A 10,871-nucleotide genomic window follows, 5' to 3' on the forward strand; every position below is an offset into this window, starting at 1 on the left:
AAAAATGAAAGCACATTTCTGGCCGAGACCTGATATTTCCCCAATTAAAAACCCTTTTGAACATCCCGTCCCTGAATTCGGCTTTGCATGCACCCTAAACAGAAATGTCATGTGGTATGGATCAGCCCTTACACGTAATCTTTATGGTTTCTGCTTGTGCTCTGCATCAACACGAAGCTCTTTGTGTTACATTTGCCTTTGCTGCCATTGGAGCTCTGCCCGATACCCAGGTTCTGCATCACCAAAGCCTCAGGTTGTGTTTGCCACCTCTCCTTCATCACCTATGGTGTCCCTGTGCTGGAAAAATGAACTTTGTGCACAAATTTTGACACTTTTTTGCTTGAATGTGCTCTAAGTGCATGGCCCAACCGGCCGGGGGTGCAGGTTGAGGCAGCACCTCAGGTCAGCAAACCCCACGCTGGCTTTTTGGCTTCTCCCACATTAAATATGGCTTTTCCTGACTGATTGCTTGTTCTGTATTAAAATCTGCACGTGCTCATCCTGTGGCTTGGTCAATAACAGCCTGAAAAAAGTCTTTCCAAGAAGTTTATCAACTGATTTCACTAGACTTAAAAAGAAACAACCCAATACATATAAACTCATTGTCCTCCCTCTGGAAACAACAGCACCATTACAGGTTACAAAGTCTTCCAATGTGCTGTAGAAAGAGCTGCATTGTTCCTGGTTAAAACTCATGTGAATGGCAACCTGGAACACCAAGGAAGAGGCCAGACAAGCTGCGTTCCCAGTCTGGGACAATCCAGCCACCGTCATGTACCCACAGCAAGGCTGAAGGTGGGAACAAATGAAGCTGGAGTGGAACAAAAGCACAAGTCAGAGTTTGTCTACCATCTAGAGATAATAAAGGAACCACTCACTAACACCTTTTCTTCAGATAGGATCAAACAGCTGGGTCCAAAGGCTCCTACAAACCATGTCTAATAACAGCAGTAAACCTACAGCTGCGTCTGGTAAGAGGGATTGGAGATGGAACATGGATGGTCAGTGATAACCCAGATGCACCCATTCCCTAAAGAAACCCTTAAGGACTATTTACAGGAACTTACAAAACGCTGTTGTAAAGGCAGCTTCCTGCCTGTGTAGGTAAGCTGAAAGAAATCCTTATTCTGCTGTTTTGCTCCTTGGTTTTTAAGCCACTTGGGATCTTTTCAAGCCACAGTGGCCAAAACTGTTCATTTGTTGGAAGACAGAGTCACCAGCCTTGTTTTCCTCAGTCGGGTCCCTACAGACACACATTCACAGCGACCAGCTACAACTGCACCGGCAACAGGACACTAAACAAGGACGCTCCACACCACAGATCATGGGCTCCTGACACACACTGACACTCGGGGCACTCCTGTCCCAACGGCTTCCCCCACCTTTCCCTGTGCCAGCTTCCAAGGCTCAGTGGGGTGCTGCTTGTGGAGGCTGCGGTGAGGCGACACCGGTGCCGGGCACGTTAGCTCTGGCAGCTGGCGCTGCTCACAGGAACCTTGGGCACGGCGGGGCGGTCGCTCTGGAAAGCTTCGAGGTCCTCGGTGGTGGCGGTGGCTTCGTGGCCAGCGGTCCCTGTGCCCTGGGGCAGGCGGGCTCCCCGGGGAGCCCTCTGGCTGCGCCCGCTGCGGGAGCAGTCGTGGTGACCGTGGTTGCCCAAGCGGCTGGAAGCCACCACGGCTTTCATTGCAGCCTGTTGCAAAGGCACAGTGGTGTGAGCAGTTAGCAGCATGTCTTAGGCAGACGTTTCCCCTTCTATGCCTTTCCCGAGATGCTCGAGCCCCACGGGAGCATGCAGAGAGAGCGATGGCACCCGCTTCTCCAACCCAGCCCTTCGCTTCAGGCAAAGCTTTTCCTTTGCGCTCTGTCATCCTTCATCCCTGAGCTGCCACGTGTCACTGAGCATTTATCTGCTCAAGGCAGGGGATCCTTAAAACCCAGAGGCAGCAGCTCTGATAGCCCCAGTTGTTTGCACAAGGGGAACGTGAACACGAGCCACCCCCGGGGGTTTAATGGGGCTTTTTCACCTTTACCTTCAGTTTTCTCCTGGCATTAAATTCCTGCAGTTTCTTCTGCGTGCTGTCCATGTGAGCGAATTTAGCTGCTTTCCCTGTGACCCAGGGATGCTCCAGAGCCTGGTGGACGGTCAGTCTCTTCCGAGGGTCCAAGACGATCAATTTTCTGACCTGTAACCAACGAAAAGGCCTCATTTGCCTCAAAAGCCCCTGGTTTTGTTATTCCACAAGCATTGATCTGAAGCCTTCACACTCAGCAGCCCTGAGCCCCGGCACTACCTCACTCACCAAATCCTTGGCGTTGAGGGAAACCTCATCCCACCACGGGGACACGAACTCGTAGTCACAGGTGAGGATGCGGCTGTACATGTACTGGTCCCCTCGCGGGTCGAAGAAGGGTTCAAAGCCACAAAGCCTGTGAGCATGAGAGAGGAGCTACACGCTGCTGCCCGGGCCCCATGGCACAGCCAGGCCAGAGTTTGCCAGCAGCTCACAGTGGACTGAGGTGGAGCAGCTGGTGGTTCCACTGCCACCCTCAAGTTACTCACAGGATGTAGGTGATGACACCCACAGACCACATATCCACTTCAGGGCCATACGGGCAGCCATGGAGGATTTCAGGGGCTGGAAGCAGAATTTGGGGTTCAGATGCACAGGTGTGGGGAGCTCCCCGCAGAGAAAACACCTCCTGGGTACCGTTAGCACCTCCTGATGCTGGCGTAGCCATCAGCCAGCCCTATGCTGAGCAGCAGGGAACAGCCCTCGGGTCCCCCTCCCTCTTCCCTGGCTCTTCCCTCCTGCTCACCGCAGTATCCCGGCGTGCCGCAGACGGTTTTCATGGTGTCCTGTTCATCCACAATCTTGGAGAGCCCAAAGTCACCTTGAGGGACACAGAGAGTGCAGCGCTGCCGTCAGGGGAGGCACTGTTAGCTCCTCTTTGTGCCGCAACCCCCCCCGGCAAACCCACCGATTTTAAGGGGAGCATCAGGGGACAGGTCTGCATAGAGCAGGTTCTCCGGCTTCAGGTCACGGTGGACGACCCCGTTTTCATGCAAATACTATAGAGGGAAGAAACAGCGATGTGGTAAGGGAGGGAAGGGGCAGAGAATCCCCATCTGCTTCAGAGAGTGATCGGGGGTGACTGGGCACAAACACGGCACCAACTCGCCCAACTTTGTCCTTTGGAAACACCCAATGCCTGCGGTGCTGGCGCGGCTGCTGGGCATGGGAAGGACACTTCCCATTGTGAGTTTCCATTTTTAAACCCTCCTGTTGCTATAGAAACCCCATCTCCAGCAGCCCCGTGATGCAGAGCAGCGCTGACCTTCCTCCCTCCTCCTTCATCCCCCCAAATGTGGATTGGAAGAGGCCCCTCCACCAGCGACACCTTTGGAGGGCCAAGGGTGAGAGGGGTATTTGGGAGGGTGCAGCCCCCACAGTGACAACCCTGACCCACCGAGGGTCACCTCACCGAGACAGCTTCCAGGATCTGTTTGACCACATGGGCTGCATCCCGCTCGCTGTAGAAGCCCCTCTCCACGATCCTGCAGGCACATTGGGTCAGCACAGCAGCACCCTGCCCATATGGAGCCCCTTCACCCTCTGTCCCCCAACCATGGTGTGCATCAGCCTCCTCCATCCTCATCCTCATCCTCTCCCCCTGCCATCAGGGTGGAATTCATCCTCCCTCTCCCCCCCCATTAGGAGCCAGGATGGGGATGATGGGGCTGGGTGTACCTGTCAAAGAGCTCTCCTCCCGTGACCAGCTCCAGGATGAGCGCGATCTCAGACAGGGTCTCAAAAATCTCCTTCAGCTTGATCTGAAAGGGGCAAGAGGGATGCAGATGTGGGATGCAGATGTGGGATGCAGAGGCTGTGCCAGGAGGAGCATTTGGCCACTGGGGTGTGAGAGGTTTATTGGGACAACCTGCACGTTTCCCTCCTTGCCTTTGTATTTGTCTGAACGTGATTTGTTCTAACGCTTGTAACAGCCCTGCTCACTTAATCATGCGTTAAAGGCGATGCTGGGAATGGGAATACAGGCATGTGGCGCCTTTATCCTCCTCCCGTCTCCAAGCTCATTAGCTAGAAGAGGAGTGCACAAAAAGCTTTTTGATTTCACAGCTTCCTCGGCCATGCTGGCACCTTGTCCAGCCCCACAGCAAAGCCCTGCCCTCATCCTTCCTGGGACCCATTCTGCGCAGCTACACTTGCAAGGATGCGGGATCGATGCACGGAACCCCAAGAGCCCAAAGCCACCTCTGGGACCCTACGGGCACTTTTGGCAATGGCCCTTGGACCATGTTTTAGCAAAAGGAACTGGTTTCCTCATGATTTTGGGAGGTTTTAGCTCCCACACGAGGTGAGTTTGTCTGCAAGAGACCTTTGTGCCACTGCAGCAGATCTGGAATTCCCAGGTCTCTCTTAAAACTACGTCAAAATGCATTTTTTTTTATTTTTAATGGAAAACTGAGAATTTCACGCTTCTTAAGACTTTTGTGACACTGCGAATTTCATGGGGCTTTAATCATTACCTTCATAGGCTGGGTGACAAGCCGCGATACCCTGCAGGGTGAGAGACACTATGTGGCAGCTTACTGCATTATAATAATACACGGAAGCACTATAATTTTCCTATTAACTTCAAAAGTTTACAATCCTATTATCATCCGCTCTTGAGGTCGGTGCTGAACGATAGCGAGCGCACAGGCAGCACCGGCGTAAATAATGAAACAGAGCAGCTCTGCTTCAAAAACCCACTTGAACCTGGGAGTGAGCGGAACCCTACAGAAAACGCAGGGATTTAAATATTAAACCTGCCCGGCTGGTTCCTCCTCACGTCTCCATGGAGCTGCTGCCTGGGGAGGAAAGGAGGGGAGGCACTAATGGAATCTTCTGTTGCGTTTCGGATGACGGAGCCTCTCCCCAGCCGTGGCTGATCCCACACCAGCGGCTGCTCTGAGTGATGCTCCCCATCCCTGTGTCTGCCCAAACGTCCTGGGAGTGGGGAAATGCCTCCGAGGAAAAGGCTGAAGTGCCTGATAGCTCCAAAACCCTAGGACACCCTAAGGCAGGGCTGTGCCAAGCTGGCCAAGGGGCTCAGGGTCGCCCCAGTTTCAGCATTGTTTGCCTCCACTGTCCCTGTTTTTAGGATGTTTTGGGCTTCTCTTGGCTTCACCTCTTTGCATCAAGGATTTGGACTGTTGGGGATGGTCAGGACATCCCCACAGGGGCAAAGCCTCATTGCTCCAAGGAGGGTTGACATGGGCTGGGCTGGAAACAGCTGTGCCCAGGGTTTTAGAATCATCGGATCACACAACGGTTTGGGGTCGAAAGGACCTTAAGATCATCCAGCTCCAGCCCCCTGCCATGGAGGGTGTTTTGAGGCACACTGCAAAAGAAATGGCAGCCTGGGCAGCAAGCACCAGCAGCAAAGTGATGTCCTGGCCACAGAATCAATCGGAGTGGGGTCTGCTGCACCCCTGCAGCACCAGCACTCAGCTGCCAGGTGGGTTTTGTGTTATTCCCTTGACTCCAAGATGCTTTTGCAATTTGCCAGTGGAACTAAGCAGCAGGGAATAAGCCTTTTTGGCCTGGGGAGGGATGGGGATGGAGCAGAGCCCCCAGGTCCCTGCCATTGCAGAGGGGCCGACACGGTGGCCCCGGCTCTGCTGACGCCGGCGGTGATTAGATCCGCTCTGGGCGTTGCAAATCATTCCAGCCAAGCTGCCGTTATCCCCCGAGCGCTGAGCAAGAGAAACGGCACTGGCTGTGCTGGGACGTGGAACCCACAGCCCTTTTATCTCCCCTTGCAGGATTCATTACAGATGGGCAATTTTCAGTGGTGTTCATTTGATCTCCTCGATGGAAATTGCTTACCAAATGGAAATCTCAGGCCAGGAGGGGGGGGGTGTGGGTGGAAGGGGAGGGAGCCTGGCCCTTGGTGTCAGAGATGGGAAGCTCAAAGGCACTGCAAGGACCATGATTTTCATGCCTGTGTGCCAGGCAGGGAGCGGACACTGGCTGCAGGCAGGGGTAGTGGGTTCATCCTGCACCGGGATGGGATGAGGACAAGGACACCCCAGCCCTTCCCTCGGCACCACTGGGCTGCCTGTGGGAAGCGTTAAGGGGACCCAAGCCAAAGGGAGCTGCGAGCTGTGCCATGAGGGCCGTACTCACGATATTGGGGTGCGAGAGCCGCAGCAGGACCCCGATCTCTGTCCTCACGATCTTCTTGTCGATCTAGAACACAGAGCCCATGCAGAAGCAGCATTTCATGCGCTGCCAGGGCTGGCTCCAGCCCCCTGCCATGCAGACACCCCCTCCTCATTGCTCCCTGCAGGTTCCCATGTTTGTCCCAGGGCCTGTTTTCAGCAGCAGAATGCACCCATTACACCCCCCCCCCCATCTGCACCCATAGCCCTAATAACAGCCCCATCCCAGTCCCAATGTGCTTTGGTAGCAAAGTCACCTCCCACCTTGCCAACACTCACCGTCTTCTTCAGGACCTTGGCAGCGTATGGGGTGCCCGTGCCCTTCTCCTGGCAGCTGTAGACCACCGAGGTGGCCCCCCTGCGGAAGGTTTGGGGGTGCTTGAGGTGGTGTGAATGGAGCAGGGGGTTCTGCTCACCCCGTGCCCCCCCAGACCTTTGCTAGTGCCCAGCGCACATCCGCCTCCTTGTGCGCCCCATTCCCCGCATCGTTTCCAGCTTTCCTGGGTAAAGCCATTTTAATTAAACCAAGTCCTAGATGGGATTTAAATCCTTAAGCTGCTTTCACGACAGGACAGAGCCTCCCTCTTCCTCTTGTGGCCACGGGGACCGCGGGGATGCTGTGTGGGTCCCAGCCGTGTCCCTGACAAGGCCACGGCACACAGGACGATCCCGTGTCACTGCAAAACCTCCCCATCAGGTTAAACCACTGCAGGTGACAAGAGGGATCGTTCCTGTTGAACCCCCAGCAGTGCCCCCAGCTGCCAGTGATCTTTAGATCGAGTGAATAACAATTTTTTAGCCACTGGACAACGAAATCAACCCGTTGCCTCAGGTCATTACAGGATTTATTTGCAATTTCATCTTTGCTGCCTGGCTCCTTTGAGCAGATTAATTCTCACCCCTGAAAATCAGCCACATTTTACTGCTCTTTGGCTTCACCATCTTCTGGGACCCAAGTTCAGGTTCAGCTCAAGGTGCGTGGCACCCCCAAGCACCCACACTGAAAAGCCAGCTGCACTCCAGGCACCATCGTTCACACCGAAACCTCCTATGAGACCAAGACCAACGCACAGCGTGGCTGGAAGTGACCCATTTGCTGCAGCCCCATGTGCTGGATGCGGTCCCCGGGGTGCTCTCATGACAGAGAGATTTGCTTTAGAAACAAGGGCGGATTTTGCAACTCATCTGGCTGAACTTGGGAATCACGTTCCCATGGCAACGGCAGAGCTGGGTACCGGGTACCACAGGGATGCTGCGGGATGAACAAAACCCGGCACTTCTAGGCCACTTGCAAAACATTTTCCTCCCTTTGCTCAACGTTTTCTATGAAATCTTATTTTGCAAATAAAAAGCAATTTGGAAACAAACCGCTCAGGTTTGGAAGGGGAGAGGTGGCTGCCCCCACCTTCTCCAGCTCAGGAAAGTGAGGAGAAGCCTTCGATTTGAACCCAAAATGGCATCGCTGCTGCAGCACCCATTAACCCATTTCCAGTGGGAGAAGGAGCCACCCAGAGCTCTCCTGTAGCTACTCAGCTCCTCGGGCACCGTTTCCAAACGCACCAGGGTTTTGCAGTACCCCAGCAGCCGCCTGCACTCCTCATCCCTCTCATCTCAGCTGCATCCCAGCCCAGACCCGCCGCCTGTCGCCTTCCCACATGAGGTTCTCCCCACAGTTTGCAGCCTGATTCCTGCTGCCAACAGGATCATTTCGAAGCCCTCGGCTCCGCATTTAGGAGGTGCAGGGGCCGCTCCTCAGGCACGGCACAACCCGCTGTGCCCATGGCGATGCGCCGGCTGCCCCTCCCGCGTTCCCAATTACAGCAGCGGCTGGATCCGTGCCGGCATTCGCTACACCCCGGCCCCTCGCCCCGCTGGCCCCGGCAGCCGCTGCTCTCGCTGCTGCTTAAAGCCTTGAATAAATCTCCGCAATCAACCTTGACTGCGACAGGAGATAATTGCATTTGCTTTACAGATGAACTGGAAAATGTTGAACAATGGGATTTGCCACAAGAGCCTGACGGATGGACGGGGGCTGGAGCAGCCCGTGGAGCACCAGGGCCAGCCCACGGAGAGGACGGTAGGACCTGCACTGCTCAGAGCCTGTCTCTCTGTCCTACCCCCATCTGTGCAGGGCTGCGTGGTGCTGAGCCCTGCGCTGACACTGGCCACACCTCAGTAAGAAACCCTAAATGGTTTTGCTGGAGCTGATAGGTTTAAGGCTCAAAGGCTCCCTTGCAGATGGCTGGGGCTGACCCAGCCTCAACCACCACCACCACTGCAAACATCTGCTCCAGGGCTTGGCACCAGCGCTGCCTCTGCTGCCCCACAAACAGGACTGTCAGACCTTCCACCCAAGGGTTCCCTGCACCCCCTTGGATCCCCGTTGTCCTGAGCGTGCTGGGACACCAGTGACAAACCTGTCCCATGGTTGGGAGCTCCCAGCACCGCTGCTCTCCTCAAAGGGGCTCAGGAGCTGGGCCTGGGCATCTCCAGAATGCATCCTTGCTATGGGGCATCAGCAGCCTCCAGGCCCAGACACTTGGCACCAGCCCTGGGCTCTGCATCCTGCGGGGCCCTGCAAGGGCTTGGGAAGCGGCCAAGCAGCCACGTGTGCCAAGACCAGGACAAACCCGCCAGGGAAGGAGAGATGGGCAGGTTTAAAACACATCTCCTGGCCACCCCAGCACAAATGGCACACAGCACCCGCAGGACCTCCCGTGTCAGCCCTACTCTTCCCTGCCCATAAGGATTTATGCTAGGGCCTCTAAAAAACAAGTCACGAGAGCCTCCATCAAGCAGTTGGTGGCTGCTGAGGTGGCTCTGCTCTGAGCCACCACACAGGGATGGGGACATTGGTGGTCCTCAGCAGGGCTTCCTGAGCCGGGTGGGATAAATCCAGATCTGGGAATAAACCCCTGTGGGGCTGTGTCTGTTTGCAGGGGCTGCTGCAGGAGGGACCCACCATGGCCCCGCACTGCGCCAGGCTCACTGCTCACCTCCCCAAAGCCTTGGGCTGCTCAAAGGTGAGACGAGTCACACCAGGAGCCCGCTTCCCACCCACAGGGGTGAGAACCACGGACACAGGAAAGGGGGCCCCATGCTGCAAGCCCCCAACCCTGAAACCATCGCTGCATCATCACGACACAACCCAAGCTCCAGCTTAGGCGTGAGTGCAGGGTCTTCTGCTTTCCACCCCCCCTTATCCATCCTTCCATCCCCGCCACATTCCCTCCTCCCTGCAGGCCGGTCCCTGCCCCAGCCAGGACACGCTCCCATGCCAGGAGGGCTCCTGCCCCCGACATTCCCTGCCCACCCCCCCCCCCCCCCAGCAGCCGGTACCGTCCCAGCTCGGGGCCCACGACGTAGAAATCTTCCAGGGCTGCCTTGCGGTGGGAGCCGTCGATCCAGTACTCGCTGCTGCTCTCGGAGGAGGGCATGGTGGCCCGGGGGCAGCAGTCTCCTGCCAGCTGCTCGGAAGAGGAGACCCAGGCATCACCATGTTCCCCCCCCCCCGCATGTGAGAGCCCAGATGGCCCAGCAAAAAGCAGCGCTTGGGATTATCGAGTGTGATGGAGCTGCAGCCACAAATCTCCTTCCCCGCAGGCACGTACGCTGCCTTTTCTGAGCCTATACCCCCCACCTATTTCATGCCACCCCCAGCTTTTCACACCACGCTCCCCGCTTCCTCCCTTTCCCACCCTATCCCCACCTTTGTGGGACGACCTCGCCTTTTCAGTGGGCCAGACCCCACGCTCAGAGCCCAGGCTGTGCCCCAGGGACTGGCACGTGGGGTATTTGCTGCCCCCCGATTCCTGCAGTCCCACCCAAACCCACGCTAACATCGAGCACCCCCCCTGCCGCGGGCCTCTTTGCGGCCCCGGTTTGATGGCCCAGCACTCACCGTTAGCTGTGGGGTCGCTGTGCAGCGGAGCCGTGTCTCCCCCAACGCTGCTTCATCCCCGGCGCGGGCCGGTGCGTGCTGGGTGTGGGGCCCGCTCAGCCCCGCGCACCCCGGTGCTGGCGCTGGGTCTGGCCGCAGCCCCCCGGGCCCGTTGCTGCCAAGCGGCAGGCAGGGCCCCGCGGTGCTCTCCACCGCGGCAGTGTTAGGGCTCAGCTCCTCGGCCGCGCTCCGCAGGGCGCTGGGCAGCGCTGGAGCGCGGGGATGGAGGGATGCAAGGATGAGAGGATGCAGGGATTATGGAGGACCGCAGGGATGCCGGGAAGCGGGACCGCAGGGATGCAGGGAGGGAGGAAGGTGGGGATGCGGGGCCGGGGTGGGTGCACCGGGACCCTCCCAGGCAGCATCACCGCTCTCCCGTTCGGCTCGGCCGTGCCACCCCTCGGCCCGACGCCGCCACTGCACCGCGCCCCGCAGCCCCCCGGTGCCGCCGGCTGCGATGGGCGCCGGAGGGGGGGGCGCAGGGCGGCCCCGGGCCCCTGCCCCGCGCTGCAGCCGCTCCTCATCGCTCGCAGCCCGGAGCCAGGCCGGGGGCACGAGGGGAGCGCCCGGAGCCCCGTGGGTCCCGGTCCCGATCCCGACCCTGGTCCTGCGCGGGCGCTGCCGGACGCGGCCGCACGGTGACGCCGTCGGCCGAGGGATGGGAACGGGGGGAGAAGGGAGGGAGGGGGCGGGCCTCAAATTGGG

General features: G+C 57.5%; 1 protein-coding gene across 1 annotated transcript; it reads right to left on the bottom strand.

Annotated features, from left to right (window-relative positions):
- Positions 1 to 54: 54 nt before the first annotated feature.
- LOC134170959 (calcium/calmodulin-dependent protein kinase type IV-like) lies at positions 55 to 10,597 on the bottom strand. Its single transcript, XM_062632778.1, has 12 exons — positions 10,128 to 10,597; positions 9,566 to 9,693; positions 6,506 to 6,584; positions 6,192 to 6,254; positions 3,750 to 3,832; positions 3,484 to 3,556; positions 2,980 to 3,070; positions 2,818 to 2,892; positions 2,561 to 2,636; positions 2,301 to 2,427; positions 2,031 to 2,183; positions 55 to 1,690 (listed from the first exon to the last, which is right to left on the bottom strand). Exons 2-12 carry the CDS (start codon positions 9,661 to 9,663, stop codon positions 1,463 to 1,465), a joined length of 1,146 nt encoding a protein of 381 aa, XP_062488762.1. The 5' UTR covers positions 9,664 to 9,693; positions 10,128 to 10,597; the 3' UTR covers positions 55 to 1,462.
- Positions 10,598 to 10,871: the final 274 nt, after the last annotated feature.

Source organism: Pezoporus occidentalis, unplaced genomic scaffold (assembly GCF_034315485.1).
Source record: "Pezoporus occidentalis ecotype Australia unplaced genomic scaffold, CSIRO_AGI_Poc_V1 ctg399, whole genome shotgun sequence".
NCBI classification, from domain to species: domain Eukaryota; kingdom Metazoa; phylum Chordata; class Aves; order Psittaciformes; family Psittacidae; genus Pezoporus; species Pezoporus occidentalis.